General features: G+C 33.6%; 1 protein-coding gene across 1 annotated transcript in view; it reads left to right on the plus strand.

The window, feature by feature from the left end:
• VPS13C (vacuolar protein sorting 13 homolog C) overlaps positions 1-20266 on the plus strand; it is a 181271-nt gene that overhangs the window by 47527 nt on the left and 113478 nt on the right. The window contains exons 11-17 of the mRNA XM_061180247.1: positions 399-526; positions 1940-2046; positions 2622-2793; positions 3961-4023; positions 7991-8120; positions 9079-9173; positions 19381-19523. Coding sequence (XP_061036230.1) covers positions 399-526; positions 1940-2046; positions 2622-2793; positions 3961-4023; positions 7991-8120; positions 9079-9173; positions 19381-19523 — 838 coding nt within the window. The remainder of the gene's footprint in view (positions 1-398; positions 527-1939; positions 2047-2621; positions 2794-3960; positions 4024-7990; positions 8121-9078; positions 9174-19380; positions 19524-20266) is intronic.

Raw genomic sequence — 20266 nt, forward strand, 5'->3', positions numbered from 1 at the left:
GTGTGTTTATGTCAATCCCAATCTCCCAATTTATCCCTCCCCCTGTATTATTATTTTTAATGAATACTAAAATCATTAAATGTCTTGTAGCAAGGAAGGGAAACATAATTTTACACAGACTGTGAATAACCAAGATTAGATTGTCTATATTTTGTACATTCCTTACTTAGAAGCATAGAGCACCAGTTTCCTCCTTGGAGATTCCACTTTTACCATTGAGTTTGACAGTTCGTATTATGCAGATAAGTAGATGCTTAAATAGTTTTTGGTAGTGATTTTTTTACATTTTTTTGATCATTTTTCTTTACTTTCAAAGTAACAGTGTTCTCATAATTATTTACAGTTGCTCATATGTAAGGGCATGTAAACATATCTTATGTCTTCCCATGTTGTATAAGTTTTCCAGCCAGTATCAGCCTCTGCAAAACTCTACATGAATCCTTATGCAGAAACAGAGCTCAAAACACCTAAACTTGATTGGAACATAGAAGTACAAAATATTGCCATTGAATTGACCAAACCTCAGGTAAGATTCATTTGGGTATTTATAGCTTTGACTAACCTTGAATTTCAATGGCTTTTGTCCTCTGTGATTATTCCTTCTCCAGTGCTCTGGTGGTTCTTTTGGTTTGTTATGTTGAGATTTGATATATCTTCTAAAAATAGATTATATGTGTATTTTTAAAAGAAAATAAATACCATATATAAGAAATAGTTTTCCTTCATTTTATCTGATTTTTCCCTTATTGGTGGAGAATCTTACCAAATTGTAGTGAATGACATGATTCCCATTGTAATTCCCAATTCTTGATGGAGGGTTTTAATAGTTTTTTTCTTCCTCAGATTTTAATAGCAGACACTCTTACATTAAATATTGTTCACTTAATTTTTAGAATAGCTATGTTGGCAGCTTTTTTTCCTTCACTTGTTTCTCAAGTTTGGTTATGTGCCTAAGGAGTTTGGATTAGACATCTGGAGAATTGGAAGTGAAAGGAGGATGGGGGATTTAGCTAATTGAGCTTTTAGCCCAGTGCAGTCCAGTACAAATATAATGCAAGTCATATGTGTAATTTTAAATTTTCTAGTAGCTACATTAGCAAAATAAGAAGAAAAGAGGAAAACAGTTACTAAAATGAATAACATTTTATTTAACTTAACATACCCCAAATATTATCATTTTGACATGTAATAAAAATTAAAAATTGTTACAATATTTTATATTTTTATTTTTTTCTTAAATCTTCAAAATCTGGGGTTTATTTTATACTTACAAATACATTTAAGTTCAGACTATCCGCATGTTAAGTACTGAAGAGCCGTGTGGTAACTCATAGGTAGAGTTGGCGTTAAGAAAAAATGGAGAAGATGCTGGACTTCCCCTTTCTTTATTTTACCTATAGTTGTGTGTGTGTGTGTGTGTGTGTTTCCCTCCATTTGAGCTGTTTACCAGATACACACAGAGTTGTTGTGATGGTGGTTAAGGTGGTTATCTTGCTTTAGTTATGCAATAATTTTCTGGAGCAATTTGAAATTCAGCTTATAGATAGCCACTGCTTGAAATGATGGTCCAGAGGAAAATATGTAGTTTTAGGAATCAGCAAGTTTCATGTTAGTAGTTACAGATACCATATTTCATTGATTCTAAGATTTACATTTATTTCACACTTTAATATATTTGAAAATAGGATGTATATTATTATTGGTGGTATGACAGTTTAATTGGCAGTACTGTTTTCTTTTGTAGTAGAACTTAAAATTATCTTACAACTTATAATCATTGTTGTCTTAAATCTGATGAAATATATTATTGAATTACCAGACAACTATGATATTCATTGTTCAGAGAATTTGAAGTCTCACTATACTGAAAATATAACAAAATTTGGTGTTTATTCATGTGTGTGATGTAACAAACATAACTTGGTTTTTGTTTTAATAGTACTTAAGTATGATTGACCTTTTGGAATCAGTGGATTATATGGTTAGAAATGCTCCTTACAGGAAATATAAGCCTTATTTACCACTTCATACCAATGGTCGACAATGGTAAGTTAGAATTTTTAAAAAAATGTTTTATGAGAACCATGTAATCATATAGTTAGGGACTCTCAGAGCTAAGAGACCTTTAAAGCCATGTAATGAAGCCACTTTATTTTTTTAGAGACATGAGAGGGATATCTTTTATATTATGTCCTTGTTACTTTTTTTTTTTTAATAAACACGTTCTCTTGTACTCCTGCTCCTAGATTATTCCCAAATTCTTAACTCAATATTCAAGACTTTCAACTTTTTTTTGATCTTATTGCCCTTCATTAATGGGTATGAACTCCAATGTGGCAACCATATTGGGATACTATTAATTTCACACAACATGTCATTTTGTGTCTTTATGATTTTGCTTTGGCATATCCTCTTCCTGGAGTGGTTTGCTCCATTCATAATCTATTTAAGTCAGAGAATTGAAGTACTGGGGAATTGAAATGTTACCGCTGAGCTTTTATAGGAATACAGTTAATAAGAACAAAAAAAGTAACAGTGTAGCTCTAAAACGTCAAAGCTATTTTCCTGCTGTTTCTTAAACCTTCATATTCAAATGTGCATTAACAAAATTTGATTTGCAGGTGGAAATATGCAATTGATTCTGTTCTTGAAGTTCATATAAGAAGGTATACACGGATGTGGTCATGGAGTAACATAAAAAAACACAGGCAATTGCTCAAGAGTTATAAAAGTGCCTACAAAAATAAGCTAACCCAGACTAAAGTCCCAGAAGAAATACAGAAACAAATTCAGGTATATCTTGCATATATTGGTGAGAGCTATTATTTGTTAAATCATCCTTTAATGTTAATTTAATTTAATTTAAATTTAAATTTAAATATAATTTTAGAAAGAAGAGAACTGAACTCTTTTTGAGAGAATTGCATGGAAAACGCAGAGTATTTTTTCCCTTGTTTTTTCCTTTGAAAAAAAGCTTCCTAATATCAGGGTACTTGTAAACTATTTGGAGAAATGTGTTTGGTTTTTATAATAATGTTTAGAAAATCAATATCAGAGCTGTTCAAACATGTGTTTAATATTAGCTAGATGTGTATTGTTAGTTTTGTTAGTGGCTTTTTTTTTAAGAGTTCAAAGTATTATTTGTAAAAAATAGTTCTTATCCTCAAGATAGGAGTCTTATTTACCCCCTTCTGAAATATAGAAAAACACTACACTGAATACATAATTTGCTTAATATCATCTGATCTTGATTATATCACTGTTTTTGCTACAAATTCATAACATAAAGAATTAATCGAATTGTTATTCTGAAATATATAACAATCACTAATATTATATATTAGAAAAAGCATCAAGTTTCTCAGTATCTTAGATCTGGTATTCTCATGTATAAAATGGAAACAGTGTCTGTCTTACAGAGTTGTGAGAATTGCATGAAGTAACACATAGAGCATGTGACACACAGGTCACCCACTACATGTTAGATTCCTGTTACATAAATTCCCCAAGTTGGTTTCTGCTTTAGTGTACGTGATTTGAAGAATTTCACATGCTTAAATTTTGTGTTTTATTAAGGTGCCTTTAGTACGATGATTGTGAAATAACACAGAAAAGGGGGAGTCAGAAGTAACACCCATAAGGCTAATACCTAAAACAGGTCCCCCTCCTAAATATTTTTGTTTCCATTTGCATGTATGGCTATCTCTGTATTACAGTGGTCTCATTAAAATTCTTATTTTCATATGGTATTTAACAAGCATTTACTTTCTTGAAAAACTGTTTCTCACATTGCAAAAAATAAAAATGTAAAAGCCAAGTGTACATTCAAATTTATACTTTCAATAGATCACAAATACTGTTTGTTCATGGACTAGAATAAGCCTAGAAATCATAGAAGAAAAAAATTTTTTTAATCTAATGACCATTTTCTTTGTTTACAAGTGTCTCTTTGTTTTTTAGGATTTGGAGAGGCCACTAGATGTTTTTAACATAATTTTAGCAAGGCAACAAGCACAAGTTGAGGTAATCTTTTTTTCTTTTTTTTTCTTCATGATAATTTTTTTTTTTTAAACTGGAGTATATTTGCTTTACAGTGTTGGGTTAGTTTCTGCTGTACAACAAAGTGAATCAGCTATATGTATACATACATCCCCTCCCTCTTGGACCTCTGTCCCATCCCCCCATCCCACCCATCTAGGTCACCACAGAGCACCGAGCCAAGCTCCCTGTGCTATACAACAGGTTCCCACTATCTATTTTACACATGGTAGTGTATATATGTCAGTCATTTTTATTTATTTATTTATTTATGGCTGTGTTGGGTCTTCGTTTCTGTGCGAGGGCTTTCTCTAGTTGTGGCAAGTGGGGGCCCCTCTTAATCGCGATGTGCGGGCCTCTCACTATCGCAGCCTTTCTTGTTGCGGAGCACAGGCTCCAGACGCGCAGGCTCAGTAGTTGTGGCTTACGGGCCCAGCTGCTCCGCGGCATGTGGGATCTTCCCAGACCAGGGCTCGAACCCGTGTCCCCTGCATTGGCAGGCAGATTCTTAACCACTGCGCCACCAGGGAAGCCCTGTCAATCATTTTTTTTAGCTGATTTTATGTTTTAAACATGTTAATACTACTCCTTTAAACCTGGGATCAAGAAATTTAAGTTTCATGGGAAGTTGTTTAGATTTACTCACGTGAGAATAAAGGTTGAGTTTTCATGTCTTAATTTAGTCTCAGGAGAAAATTAATTGGAATATTGGAGGAAAAAACCCCACTAATATGAAGGGGCAAATTTTCTAATTTTATAACTAAAAATTTGCTAACCCCCCAAAAGAAAGTAAGTAAAAGTCATCCATAATCCTGGCAACACAGAATGCTGGTGTTAACATTTTGATATGTAGGCTTCTAGTTTTTCTCTCATGCATATATACCTAGTTATTTATACTTTGTATTCCCCATTTCTTTCCCTTTATTTCCTCTTCCCTCCCTTCCTTCCTCCTTTCTTTAACCCATTTTCTTTTTTTCCCTCCTTCCCTCCTTCTCTCCCTCTTCTTCTCCTTTCTTTTTTTTCTAAAATTGGTCTCAATCTGTTTGTAATGTTTTGTAATTGCTGACTTATCCCACTTGGTACCTTGTCCTCATTGTTCCATGTCATTTCTATTATTCTGTAACATGACTTTTTTGGTAAACAAAAAAATAAATGATAAGTGCAATAAACTCATTATAGAAAAGTTAGAAAATAAAGATCCACAAAAAAAGAAACTAGAAATACCCATTATCTCACACACTAAAGATAACTACTGTTAATACCTTTTTGTGTATTCTTCCAGGCTTTTTTATAGTCATAGATCTTTATACACATACTCATTTTTTTAAATGGGATTAAAGCATATGCACTTGTTCATTCATATACTTAGTAAATGCTCATTGAGTGCCTGTTGTACTAGCATAATAGTTAAGAGTGTAGACTTGGGAGTCAGATGGTCTGGATTCTAATCCCAGCTTTGCTGTCTGCTACTTGTTTGACCTTGGGTTGACTATTTAACCTGCCTGTGCCTCAGTTTCCTCATTTGTAAAACAATATTAATTCACAGTACCTACATCATAGGGTTATTGTGTGGAGTACCTGATAAACCATATAAACCACTTAGACTATTATGTGCCTGGCACAATTCTATGCACCTATTATGTACATCTCATCACCCTTGCCATATTCTATTTGTTAGAAACAAGTCACAGGTTATGCCCACACTCAAGGGAAGGGGACTGTCCAAGGGTAAGGACACCAGGAGGGAGAAGTTTTAGGGCAGGTGGGGGATGAGTACAACATGTGAGGAACTCACTATTGAGAAGGTCACTTCTCCAAGTGTTGACTTCCCTCCACCATCTGCCTACTTTGCTAACTTTTCAGAGTCTGTGGTAGATGCTTTTTATGTTTTGTCCAGAATTTTTTGTTGTAATAAGCAATGAAGGGTGTGTTGTAGAGGGCTTAGGCCATCATGGAACTGAAAGTTCATCATTGGATTTAGCCATAAAGAAATCATTTGAAGAGCAAGTTTTATAGAATAGTATGGGTAGAAATTTGATAGGAATGAGAGGGAGTGGAAGATGAGGAACTGGAGAGACTAAGTACAGACAGTTATGATACTTCACTGTAAGTGGAAAGCAAGATGAAGGGAGTGGCAACTCGTGGGGATTGTGGAGTCAAGAAAAGGTTTTGTAAGTTGCTTTTCTTTCTTTAAAAAAAAGTTATAGTGTTCCGTTTTATATAGTATTCCATAGAATTGTTTATCCAACATAATTTTAAATAACTGACTAGTATTCAGTTCTGTTCGTATACCAGAATTTGCTTACTATTTCCCACTGGTTATATTTGATTATAAATGACACTACAATGAGGAGCCTTGTCTTTGCATTTTCTCAAACGTCTCTTATTTTCTTAAGGACAAATTCCCCAAGGTGGGGCAGAGAGTGTGAATATTTTAAAAGGTATTTGCTACTACTGTGGATTTGTTCCTGCGAATTAGAGAAACATTTTGCCAGAAGAAACAGATAATTCTAATCCTCCCTAAATTAAGTTGCTTCAGTTTAATTGGGTGTTCTTAATACTACTTATCAGTTGCTTCAAAATTGAAGGAAGAAGATAAATTATTGGATGCTGTGGCTAAAGAAGGATGGGGTGTAGATGAAGAGAAGGCAATTAGATTCATCCAAGATTGATGTTTTTCATTATAGTGGAAAATCTGCAGGGCCAGAGAGTTTAAAATGTAGGCAGAGGATTGGATGAAGTTATTTACCTTGGCCTCTTAGCTGGACAGGGAAGGGAAGTGAAGGCAACAGAGGTGGTATTTAGGAAAAAGTGAAAGGGTTCTGCATACCTCTTCATATTAAATTTTATACACATTTTAAAATTTATGGTCTCATAGATATATTTTACTGTGAAAAGTAAAAACGCATACTAATCTTCTATGCTAGGAGAATAAAGAAGTTAAATGTTATTTCATATAAAATATAAACTAATCAGCTATATATTTTTTTACCCATTACATTTCTGACTGCTGAAAATGGATTAAGCTTGACAAAAGATAGTTAGAGCTGAGATATAACTGGGACCATCAATGATTTTGTGGGCAGATATAGACCTATTCCCTGATTATTTGTTTAATGTCTACTTGTCAAAGATAACTTAATTAACTTAGTTTAAACTGAGTTGTTAATCAAACTTATTCTCTTTACTATAGAATTCAGCTCTTTAACTTGTCTTTTGGATTATTTCACTTTTTGGTACACACAGAAGCTTACAGTATGTTACCAATTCACTACCAATTTAAAATATTTTAAAGTTAAAGTGGGAAAATTATTTACTTATTCAGGAAATGAGAAGATAGAGTCTAAATTACTTAAGCCCTATATTCTTTTAATCCTTTTGTTTTCCACTTTTGAGTTATTCGTCTGTATTTTACTGAAAAGTGGGTAAAGACAAGGAGCAGCAGATAATCAAGCCAGGATTTGTTGAGAAACAGGATGAAATGAGATTTGAGGACTTTCTAATTTTATTTATATTCTGTCCCCCAAACATGTTCATAGTTAGCAAGTCAACAATGTATGTGAATTATGAAATAGGATTGTTAAATTTTATTTTTGAGTGTGGAAGTATCTTCCTTTCAGGGAACTTTTCATTTTAAAAATCTGCTGTCACAGTAGCTCCTTACCTTATAAATTTGGAAGACACATTGCTCAGAAGAATTTTACTTGAAACCTTAACTTACTCACAAAATGCAACTTCGTCAGAAAGCTATCAGTAGGTGTGACAAGTATATAAATTAATAGACTGTATTAACCAAATAATGTTGAGAATCGTTTCAGAAGGAACTAGCTTTATTGACTGCTTTTAACTTAATTTAATGTTAAAAAAATTAACCATTGTTCTTACCTGGCTACACCTGAAAGTGAAGAGGGCATTTATTCTTTAATTAAATTTTTTGATTTTTATTTTTTAGGTGATTCGATCTGGGCAAAAATTAAGGAAAAAGTCTACTGACAGAGGCGAGAAACGTGGAGGCTGGTTTAGTGGGTTTTGGGGTAAGAAGGAATCTAAGAAAAAAGATGAAGAATCTTTGATTCCTGAAAGTAAGTTCCAAGTCAGATAGTTTATTGTACACTGATAAGGAAAAAATATATAAATTATGTTTTAGCCAGTTAGTTGAATTTTATTTCATAATATTTTTGAAATAAAAGTAGCTTAGTATAGTAAACATATAAATAAATACATCAGGATGGAACATTCCCATGTTTATTTAACTAAAATAAAACTTTGAATTTTTTTTTTTTTTTAAATATTCCCCTCTCTACAAGCCGCACGTGGTTCCTGCTTTTTTTTTTTTTTTTTTTAAGAAATTCACGTTCTTATTTATTGATTGATTTATTGATTGATTGATTGCTGTGTTGGGTCTTCGTTTCTGTGCGAGGGCTTTCTCTAGTTGTGGCAAGCGGGGACCACTCTTCATCGCGTTGCGCGGGCCTCTCACTATCGCGGCCTCTCTTGTTACGGAGCACAGGCTCCAGACGCGCAGGCTCAGTAATTGTGGCTCACGGGCCCAGCTGCTCCGTGGCATGTGGGATCTTCCCAGACCAGGGCTCGAACCCGTGTCCCCTGCATTGGCAGGCAGAGTCTCAACCACTGCGCCACCAGGGAAGCCCAAAAACTTTGAATTTTTGAGAAAAGTTACTTGTGTGAAATTTTAAAACTTGAAATTCAGAAATCTCACAGGTAGCATTCCTCGTTACTTTTTTACATGGATATTTAATTAGATGTTTCACTTAATTTTTAAAATACTTAGGGAATTATAAAATTGTTATGTGACAGCTGAATTCCCTTAATAGTGTCTCTTTGCGTTTTCTTGACCTAAAGAAGCAAATACATGATGTTTAACAAGTCAAAATAGTATATTAGAGGAAATTACTTTGCTGCTTTTGCTTTAGCATTTGTGTCTATTGATTTTAGGCCACTCGTTAGTTTGGTTTGATTTTTTTTATTGTATCTGTACGACTGAAGCAATTGATTTCTTAAAATATTATCTTTTTGTAGCTATTGATGACCTTATGACACCAGAGGAAAAAGATAAGCTCTTCACGGCTATTGGTTATAGTGAGAGCACCCACAACCTAACTTTACCCAAGCAGGTAATTCTTTAGGTGGTAATTATTTAGGTGGTTTCATTTTTCTGTGTTCTCTTGAATTGGGTTAAACAAGTTATTGATTGTTAAAGTAACTAATAAAAATACGTTACAATTTGCTTCTGCTTTACTTTTTGTTAAATGTTTCAGTCAGACCTTACCAATTAAAACTGTCTCCAACTTTAGATTTAGTTGCTTTAAGGAATGTGAGAATAACCTGATAAAAAGTACCTATTATAGAGGTAAATTAAGTCTTTTAAAAATTTTTTCTTAAAAAATTTGTGTGTGTGAAATGTAACTCATGTATAAAAGAGTCATCAAAACCAAAATGTATTGCTCATTTGATTTGTCATAAAGAACAGCTGTGTAATTACTATCATGGTTAAATTATGGACTGTGCAATAGATAGGGCATTATTGTGAGATCTATCTCTGTTCTTTCACTGTGTGTATTTTGCTCACTTTCATTGTTGTGTAGGTATTTTCATTTGAAAATACCGCAACTTATTTATTCATACTTTTGTTTATGGGCATTTGGGTTGTTTTGATTTTTGGTTGTTATGCTGGTATTAACTTCTTGTAAATGTCTTTTAGTGGGCATATGAGATTTTCTGCTCAGTATATCCTTAGGAGTAGAATTGGTGTATCATAGGATATGAGTATGTTTAACTTTAATAGATTCTGCTAAATACTTTTCCAATGTGAAAAACATTTCCATCAGTGGTATATGAGGATTCTTATTGTTCCACATCTTTACCAACTCTTACCATTATCAGTCTTTTAAATTTATCCATTCTAAATGGTGAGTATGTAGTATTTCATTGTGGTTTTAATTTGTGTTTTCTGGATGACTGAAGAGGTTTTTCACTTTCTTGTACTGTTGTAGGCCTGATAGATATCCTCTTTTGTGAAGTAGCTTTTGAGTCTCTTGTTCATTATTGGGTTGTCTTTTCCTTATTGGTTTGTAGGAGTCCTTTATGTATTTGTTAAATTACATTACATCCCTAGAAATTAGTCATTTTATAACTGTAAGTTTGTACCTTTGACTACCTTCACCAATTTCCCCCATACCCTGCTCCTTGTTCCTGGCAACCACCAGTCTATTCTCTGGTCTTTTTAGATTCCACATATAAGTGAGACCATACAGTATTTGTCTTTCTCTGTTCAACTTACTTTACTTAGCATAATGTCCTCAAGCTACATCCATGTTGTTGCAGGATTTCCTTCCTTTTTTATGGCTAAATAATATTCCATTGTGTATATCCACACCATATTTTCTTTATTTTTTCATCAGTCAGTGGACACCTAGGTTGTTATAATGTCTTGGCTGTTGTGAATAATGCTTCAGTGAACATGGGAGTGCACATATCTCTTTGAGATATTGATTTCATTTCCTTCAGATAAATATCCAGAAGTGGAGTTGCTGGATCATAAGGTACTTCTCTATTTAGTTTTTTGAGGAGCCTCCTTACTGGTTCTTATAGTGACTATACCAGTTTACATTCCCACCCACAGTGTACAAGCATGGGAATATAAATTGGTACAGAATAATAGCCATTGTAACAGGTGTGAGGTGATATCTCATTGTGGTTTCTTATTTTTTTTTTTCCTAAAGAACATTGGCAAATGTATTTCCCTCCATATGAAGTTATTAATGTTTTCTAATTGAAGTATAGTTGATTTACAATATTATATTAGTTTCAGGTGTACATCATTAGTGATTCAGTATTTTTATAGATTATGCTCCATTTAAAGTTCTTACAAAATAATGACTATATTTTCCTGTGATGTACAATATATCTTTGTTGCTTATTATTTCATATATAATAGTTTGTACCTTTTATTTTCCAAACACCTTTTGTGCCCATCCCTCTTTCCCTTGCCCATCTGGTAACCACTAGTTTGTTCTCTATATCTGTTGATGGACATTTAGGTTGCTTCCATATCTTAGCTATTGTACGTAATACTGCTGTGAACATTGGGGTGCATGTATCTTTTTGAATTAGTGTTTTCGTTTTCTTCAGATACGAACCCAGGAGTGGAATTGCTGGATCATATGACAATTCTACTTTCAGTTTTCTGAGGAACGGCTATACTGTTTTCCATAGTGGCTGCACCAATTTACATTACCACCAATAGTGTAGGAGGGTTCCCTTTTCTCCACACCCTCTTCAACATTTGTTAGTTATTTGTGGACTTTTTGATAATAACCATTTTGACAGGCGTGAGGTGATACCTCATTTCAGTTTTGACTTGCATTTCTCTGATGATTAGGCATGTTGAACTTTTTTTCATGTGTCTTTTGGCCATCTCTGTATTGTCAGTGAAAAAAATGTCTACTCAGGTGTTCTTCCCATTTTTTTTAATCAGGTTAGTTGTCTTTTGATATTGAGTTGTATGAGTTGTTTATATATTTTGGATATTAACCCCTTATTGGTAATATCACCTGAAAATATTTTCCCTTATATGGTAGGTTGCCTTTCCATTTTGTCAGTGGTTTCCTTTGCTGTGCAAAAGCATTTAAGTTTAATAGGGCCTGTTTATTTATTTTTGCTTCTGTTTCTTTTGCCTTAGGAGACAGATCAAAAAAATATTGCTGCGATTTGTGTCAGAGAATATTCTGCCTGTGTTCCCTTCTGTGAGTTTTATGGTTTCAGGTCTTACATTTAGGTCTTCGGTCCATTTTGAGTTTATTTTTGTATGTGGGGTGAGGAAATGTTCTAATTTCATTCTTTTACGTGTACTGTCCAGTTTTCCCAGCATCACTTATTGAAGAGATTGTCTTTTCTCTATTGTATATTCTTCCCTCTTTTGTCATAGATTAATTGACCGTAAGTGTGTGGGTTTATTTCTGGGCTCTCTATTCTGTTCTGTTGATCCCTGTGTCTGTTTTTATGCAGGTACCATACCGTTTTGATTACTGTAACTTTGTAGTATACTCTGAAATCAGGTAGCGTGATACCTCTAGCTTTGTTCTTTTTTCTCAAAATTACTTTGGTAATTCGGAGTCTTTTATGGTTCCATATAAATTTTAGAATTATTTGTTCTAGATCTGTGAAAAATATCATGGGTACTTTGATAGGGATGACATTAAATCGGTAGATTGCTTTGGGTAGTATGGCCATTTTAACAATATTAATTCTTCCAATTTAAGGACATGGGTTATCTTTTCATTTCTTTGTATCATCTTCAATTTCCATTATCGGCATTTTATAATTTTCAGAGTATAGGTCTTTCACCTTCTTGGTTAAGTTTATTCCTAAGCTATTTTATTCTTTTTGATGTGATTTTAAATGCGATTGTTACCTTGCATTCTGTTCCTGATCATTCATTACTAGTGTATAAAAAAGCAACAGATTTCTGTTGATTAATCGTCTATCCTGCAACTTTACTGAATTCATTTATGAGTTCTAAGAGTTTTTAGGCAGAGGCTTTAGGCTTTTCTATATATAGTGTAATGTCATCTGAAAACAGTGATAGTTTTACTTCTTCCCTTCCAATTTAGATACGTTTTATTTCTTTTTCTCGTCTGATGGCTGTGGTTAGGACTTCCAATGGTATGTTAAATAGAAGTGGTGAGAGTGGGCATTCTTGTCTTGTTCCTGATTTTAGAGAAAAAACTTTTAGCTTTTTGGCATTGAGTATGATGTTAGCTGTGGGTTTGTCATAAATGCTCTTTATTATGTTAAGATATGTTCCGACTGTACCAACTGTGATGAGAGTTTTGTCATGAATGGATGTTGAATTTTGTCAAATGCTTTTTCTTCATCTACTGAGATGATCATGTGATTCATATCCTTCCTTTTGTTAATGTGGTGTATCATATTGATTGATTTGCGAATATTGAACCATCCTTACATCCTTGGAATAAATCCTACTTGATCATGGTGTATGATCCTTTTTATATATTGTTGAATTCAGTTTGCTAATATATTGTTGAGGACTTTTGCAACAATATTCATCAGAGATATTGGCCTGTAGTTTTCTTTTTTTGTAGTGTCTTTGGTTTTGGTATCAGGGTATTGGTGACCTCAGAGAATGAATTTGGAAGTGTTCCTTCCTCTTCAGTTTTTTGGAATAGTTTGAGAAGGATAGGTAATAACTCTTCTTTATATGTTTAGTAGAATTTCGCTATGAAGATGTTTGGTTCTGTACTTTTGTTTGCTGGGAGATTTCTGATTAACTCAAATTTACTACTAATGGTCAGTCTGTTCAGATTGTCTGTTTCTTCTTGATTAAGTCTTGGAAGGTTGTATGTTTCTAGAAATTTGTCCATTTCTTCTAGAAAAGTTGTCCAATTTGTTGGCATATAACTGTTCATAGTATTCTCTTATGCTTTTTGCATTTCTGTGATAATGGTTGTTATTTCTCCTCTTCCATTTCTTGTTTTGTTTGTGTGGGTTCTCTCTTTTCACCTTGGTGAGCCTAGTTATTGGTCTCTATTTTATTTATTTCCTCTCTGATCTTTATTATTTTCTTCCTTCTGCTGACTTTGGTCTTTGTGTCTTCTTTTTCTTATTACTTTAGATGGTAAGTTTGGTTGTTTATTTGAGATTTTTCTTATTTCTTAAGGTAGGCCTGTATTGATATAAAGTTCTGTCTCAGAACTGCTTTCACTGCATGCCATAGATTTTGGAAAGTTGTGTTTCCATTTTCGTTCATCTGGAGATATTTTATGATTTCCTCTTTGATTTCTTCATTGACTTTTTGGTTTTTTAATAGCATATTGTTTAGGCTCCATGTGTTCATGCTTGTCCCTCTTTGCTTCCTGTAGTTGATTTCTAGTTTCATACCACTGTGGTTGGAAGAATTGCTTGATATGATTTCTATCCTCTTAAATTTGTTGAGACTTGTTTTGTGGGCTAGCATATGATATATCATGGAGAACATTCCATGTGCATTTAAAAACAATGTGTATTTTTCTGTTTTTGGATGGAATGTCCTATAGATATCTATTAAGTCCATCTGGTCTGTTGTGTCATTTAAGACCACTGTTTCCTCATTGATTTTCTGTCTAGATGATCTGTCCATTGATGTAAGTGGAGTGTTAAAGTCCCCTACTGTTATTGTATTATTGTCAGTTTCTCCCTTTATGTCTGTTAATATTTGCTTTATATATCTCGGTGCTCCTGTATTTGGTGTATATATGTTAATGAGTGTTATATTCTATTTTTATATTGATCTCTTTTTCATTATATAATGCCTTTCTTTGTCTTTTTTAAATAGACTTTGTTTCAAAGTCTGTTTTTTCTGATATGAGTATTGCTCCCCTCAATATCTTGTCATTTCCATTTGCATGAAATATCTTTTACCATCCCCTCACTTTCAGTCTTTAGCTCTGTGTGTGTCTTTAGCTCTGAAGTGAGTTTCTTGTAAGCAGCATAAAGATGGGTCTTGTTTTCTTATCCAACCAGCCATCCTTTGTCTTTGATTGGAGCATTTAGTCTGTTAACATTTAAAGTAATTATTGATAGGTGTGTACTTATTGCCTTTTTGTTACCTGTTTTCCAGTGTTTTTGTAGTTCTTCCCTGTTCTTCTCCTTTTAGTTTCTTCCCTTTTGGTTTGATGATTTTCTTTAGTGCTATGCTTGTGTTCTTACTCTGTATTTTTTGTATATCTATTGTAGGTTTTTGATTTATGGTTACCACAAGGTTCACGTATGTTGACCTATAACTGTATTTACTTGTTCTAAATAGGAAGTCATTTAAGCTCAAGCACATTCTAAGTGATCTACATTTTTTTCTCCCCTCCTTCACATTTTGTGTTTTTGATGTCATATTTTACATCTTCATGTTTATCCCTTTACTGATTGTTATAGTTACAGTTGATTTTATAATTTTTTTGTTTTCATCTCCATGATAGCTTAATTGATTGATTCTCAGCCTTTACTATGTATTTGCCTTTACTAGTGGACTTCCCTTCCTACCTGATTCTATGTGGGTCTTTCTTACAGCCTTGGTTTTGCAGGAGTCTTTTTGCCAGTCTGCAGTTAGTTTTCAATGAGAATTGTTTACATGTAGACATATTTTGATGTGTTCATGTTGGGTAGTTGAGTTCATTTCACACTGTGCCATCTTGATCTTCTCCCTCATTGTGGTTTTGAATTTCATTTCCCTGATGATTAGTGATGTTGAGCATCTTTTTATATACCTGTTGGCCATTTGAATATCCTCTTTGGAAAAATATCTATTCAGGTCCTTCACCCAATTTTTAATTGGATTATTATTATTATTATTGTTTTTTGCTATTGAGTTGTATGAGTTCCTTTTATATTTTTCTTATTAACCCCTTATCAGATATGTGGTTTGCAAATATTTTCTCCCATTCTGTATGTTGCCTTTTCATTTTGTTGCTTCCTTTTCTATGCAGAAGCTTTTTAGTTTGATGTTGTCCTGCTTATTTATTTTTGCTTTTCTTGCTTCTGCTTTCAGTGTCAAATCCATAAAATCATTGCCAAGACTGCTGTCAGGGAACTTTTTCCCTGTGTTTTCTTCTAGGAGTTATGGCTTCAGGTCTTACATTTAAGTCGTTAACCCATTTCTAGTTAATTTTTGTGAGTGGTGTAAGATAGGGGGCCAGGGACTTCCCTGGTGGTGCAGTGGTTAAGAATCCACCTGCCAATGCAGGGGACACAGGTTCGATCCCTGGTCTGGGAAGATCCCACATGCTGCGGAGCAACTAAACCCGTGCACCACAGCTACTGATCCTGTGCTCTAGAGCCTGTGAGCCACAACTACTGAGCCCATGTGCCACAACTACTGAAGCCCACGTGCCTAGAGCCCATGCTCTGCAACAGAAGCCATCGCAATAAGAAACCTGCGCACTGCAAGGAAGAGTAGCCCCCACTCGCCACAACTAGTGAAAGCCTGTGTGCAGCAACGAAAACCCAACACAGCCATAAATAAATGAATTAAAACAAACAAAAAAGTTAGGGGACCAGTTTCATTCTTTTGCACTTGAATATCCAGTTTTTCTCGCACCATTTAATAAAGAGACTATCTTTTCTCCATTGAGTATTCTTGGTTTCTTTTTCAAATATTAATTAACCATATGTGCATGGATTTATGTCTGTGCTCTCGATTATGTTCTGTTGGTCTGTGTGTCTGTTTTAATGCCAGGACCATATTGTTTTGATTTCTGTAGCTTTGTAATATAGTTTGAAATTAGGAAGTGTTATGCCTAGTCTAGCTTTGTGTTTTTTTTTTTTTCCTGTCAAGATTGCTTTTGCTATTCAGGGTCTTTTGTGGTTCCATGCAAAATGCCATTGGAGTTTGTAGGGATTGCATTGAATCTATAGATTACTTTGGGTAGTATGTACGTTTTTAAAAGCATTAATTTTTCCAATCAATAAACAGAGCATAGCTTTTCTGTTTATGTTTTCTTTAGTTTCTTTCATGAGTGTCTTATAGTTTGCAGTGTAGATATCTTTAACCTCCTTTGTTAAATTTATTCCTAATTATTTTATTGTTTTTTTGCTGTTGTAAATGGGATTGCTTAAAATTTTTCTTCAAATTAGTGTATAGAAACACAACTGATTTTGTATGCTAATTTTGTATCCTGCAACTTTACTGAATTTTTTCATTAGTTCTAACTTTTTTTGGTGGAGTCTTTAGGATTTTCTCTACGTAAGACATATCATGTGCAGAGAGAGGCAATTTTCCTTCTTCCTTTCCAATTTGGATACATTTTGTTTCTTTTTCTTGCCCGATTTCTCTGGCTAGGACTTCAAATGCTATGTTTAATGGTAGTGGTGAGAGTGGGCACCCTTGTCTTGTTCGTGATCTTGGGGAAGAACTTTTTATCTTTCAACATTGAGTATGGTGTTAGCTGTGGGCTTGTCATATATGGCCTTTATTATGTTGAGGTACATTCCTTCTATACCCAATTTATTGAGAGTTTTTATTGTGAATGGATGTAGAATTTTGTCAAATGTTTTTTCTGAATCTACTGAGATAGTCATGTGATTTATATCTTTTTATTCATGTGATATATTACATTAATTTCTTTTCGTATGTTGAACCATCCTTACATCCCAGAGATGAATCCTAGTTGATTATGGTATATGATCTTTTTACTGTGCTGCTGAATTTGGCTTGATAGTATTTTGTTGAGAATTTTTGTGTCTGTGTTTATCAGTGATATTGGCCTGTAGTTTTCTTTTCTCATAGTGTCCTTTTCTGGCTTTGATATCAGGGTAATGCTAGACTTGTAAAATGAGTTTGGGAGTATTCCTATTCTTCTGTTTTTTTGAGGAGTTTGAGAGGATTGGTGTAGATTCTTTAAATGTTTGATAGAATTCACCAGTGAAAACATTTGGTCCTGGGCTTTTTTTCCTTGGGATATTTTTAATTACTCATTCAATCTCCTTCATTATTGGTTTATTCAGATTTTCTGTTCATGATTCATTCTTGGTAGATTATGTTTCTCAGAATTTATTAATTTCTTCTAGGTTTTCCAATTTGTTGATGGATAGCTGTTCATAGTAATCACTCTTATGGTCTTTGGTATTTTTGTGGTATCAGTTGTAATGTTTCTTATTTAATTTATAATTTTATTTATATGTGTTGTCTCTTTTTTTTGGTTAGTCTATCTAAAGGTTGGTCAGTTTTGCTTTTCTTTTCAAAGAACCAACTGTTGGTTTTGTTAATCTCCATTGTGTTTCTGTTTTTCTGCTGTATTCTCTTTTTCATTTATTTCTGCTGTAATGTTTATTATTTCCTTTATTCTTCTAACTTTGGGCCTAGTTTGTTCTTTCATAGTTCTCTGAGGTGTAAATTTAGGTTGTTTACTTGAGATCTTTCTTTTTTCTTGATATAGGCGTTCATCACTATAAACTTTCCTCTTAAAACTGCTTTTGCTGCATCCAGTAAGTTTGGTATGTTGTATTCCCATTTTTGTTTGTCTCATGATACTTTTTATTTTCCCTTTTGATTTCTTCCTTGATCCAGGAGTGTGTTCAGGAGTGTGTTGTTTAATTTCCATGTATTTGTGAATTTTGTAGTTTTATTATTATTACTGATTTCTAGTTTCATTTCATTGTGATTGGAAAGACACTTGATATAATGTGTACCTTCTTGAATATTTTGAGACTTTTTTGTGGTCTAATGTATGATCTATCCTAGAAAATATTCCATTTATTCCAGAAGAGTATTTATTCTGCTGCTGTTTGGTGGAATTTCTCTCTATGTCTGTTAGGTCCATTTGGCATGTAGTGTTATTCAAATCCATTGTTTCCTTATTGATTCTGTCTGGATAATATCTCTTTTGTTGAGAATGGAGTCCCCAACTAATATTTTATTGCTGTCTATTTCTTTTGGTTCTGTTAGTATTTGATTTGTACATTTAGGTGCTCCAGTGGGTACATAACATATTTACAGTTGTTACCTCTTCTTGATGGATTGACCCCTTTATCATTATATAATGACCTTCTTTGTCTCTTCTGACTATTTTTAACTTAAAGTCTATTTTTTTTTTCTGATGTAAATATAGCTACTCTGTCTTTTTTGGTTAATGTTTGCTTGAAATATCTTTTTCCATCCCTTCACTCTCAGTCTGTGTGTGGCCTTAAAGCTAAAGTGAGTCTCTTGTAGGCAGCAGATCATTGTATCTTTTTTAAAAAAAAAAATCCATTCTGTCAGTCTCTGTCTCTTGATTGGAGAATTTAATTCATTTACATTTAAAGTAACTACTGAGAGATAAGGGTTTACTATTTACATTTTGTTAATTGTTTTCTGACTCTTTCATAGATTCTTTGTTCCTTACTTCCTCTCTTCTTGTGTGGTTTGATGAGAAGCATCTCTCTAGTTACCTGTCCTACCTGTAGTCTTGACCTTTCAATTTTGGGGGCAGAATTTTTTTTTCTCAATGTCTTACTAACTCTCCAAAGTCATCAAGCAGATATTCTTTGTATTTTGTTCAGTTTTTGAGCTAGAGGATTGGTTTGAATTAATTTGCTTTAGTGAAAGCTGCTGAATTGAATCTTTAGACCACAAAATATTTTATCAGATTTCATTTTTATTACCTTTAAAACTAAGAGAAATTAATTTTGAATCTTTTGTAAATGTCCTATTTGAGCAAGCAATTTTGTATTGAGTTTTCTAATGTTCTTTTTTTACAATGAACATATGTTTTTTAGATCATTTTATAATTTAACAGATTTAAATATGAAGAAATGAAAGAATTACTTAAAATTTAACCATTTTCTTTCATTTAGTATGTTGCTTATATTGTGGCACTGAAGTTAGTAAGCACCTCTGTTACAATAAGAGAAAACAGAAATATTCCAGAAATACTGAAAATTCAGATAATTGGCCTTGGCACCCAAGTATCTCAGCGACCAGGAGCACAAGCACTTAAGTAAGTTTTAAAAACTTGTTATTCTAATTTTTATTTCTAAGTTTGACTTCAGGCCAAAAAAATATAGTGTTACTTAGTGTAAAAAAACCTGATTAATAGTAGTTTGTCTCTAATTTCTTTTCCTTTTGTGTGTGAAGATAGTCATTTTATATTAGAGTTTGTTTTGTTACGGAACTATACGAGGAGCTCATCATTTGTTCTCCCCTTCCTTTTTTCCTTCACAAATATTTCTTGTGTACTGTTTAATTCATAGATTTGTTACTATGAAGGCTATGCATAGAAACAATAACTTTCTATTTTCAAGGTGTTTATACTGTAGTTGATAAGAGAGGAAACAAAAAGTTAATTTAAGATCTGTATAATATTTGAGAGCTTATAAGTAAGAAGGTACTGTAATGTGAAATACCTTAGGGTTAATGCTACACAAGCTCAGTTGTAGAAGGGAATAACTTGGGCTTGGAGATTTGGGGCTTAGGCTAACTGAATGGAAGGGACCAACAGATGCAGGGATGAGGGAGGAGAGTGTGCAGGGTGGCATGAAATAGGGAGATGAGTTCCATGAGTTAAGTATAGCATGTATTCGTGCGGCAGTTCTGCAGTGTTCTGAAGTTGGCCAAAGTGGATTTTTCATGAGGATAAGGAGAATAAAAAAATAAACCAAATCAGAGAAAGAAGCCCCAGATTGTGTGGGTAATTAAATGCCAGGCTACGGAGTTTGGACTTCAACTCTGGGTCATGGGCAT

The sequence above is a fragment of the Eubalaena glacialis genome, chromosome 2 (assembly GCF_028564815.1).
Source record: "Eubalaena glacialis isolate mEubGla1 chromosome 2, mEubGla1.1.hap2.+ XY, whole genome shotgun sequence".
NCBI lineage: Eukaryota > Metazoa > Chordata > Mammalia > Artiodactyla > Balaenidae > Eubalaena > Eubalaena glacialis.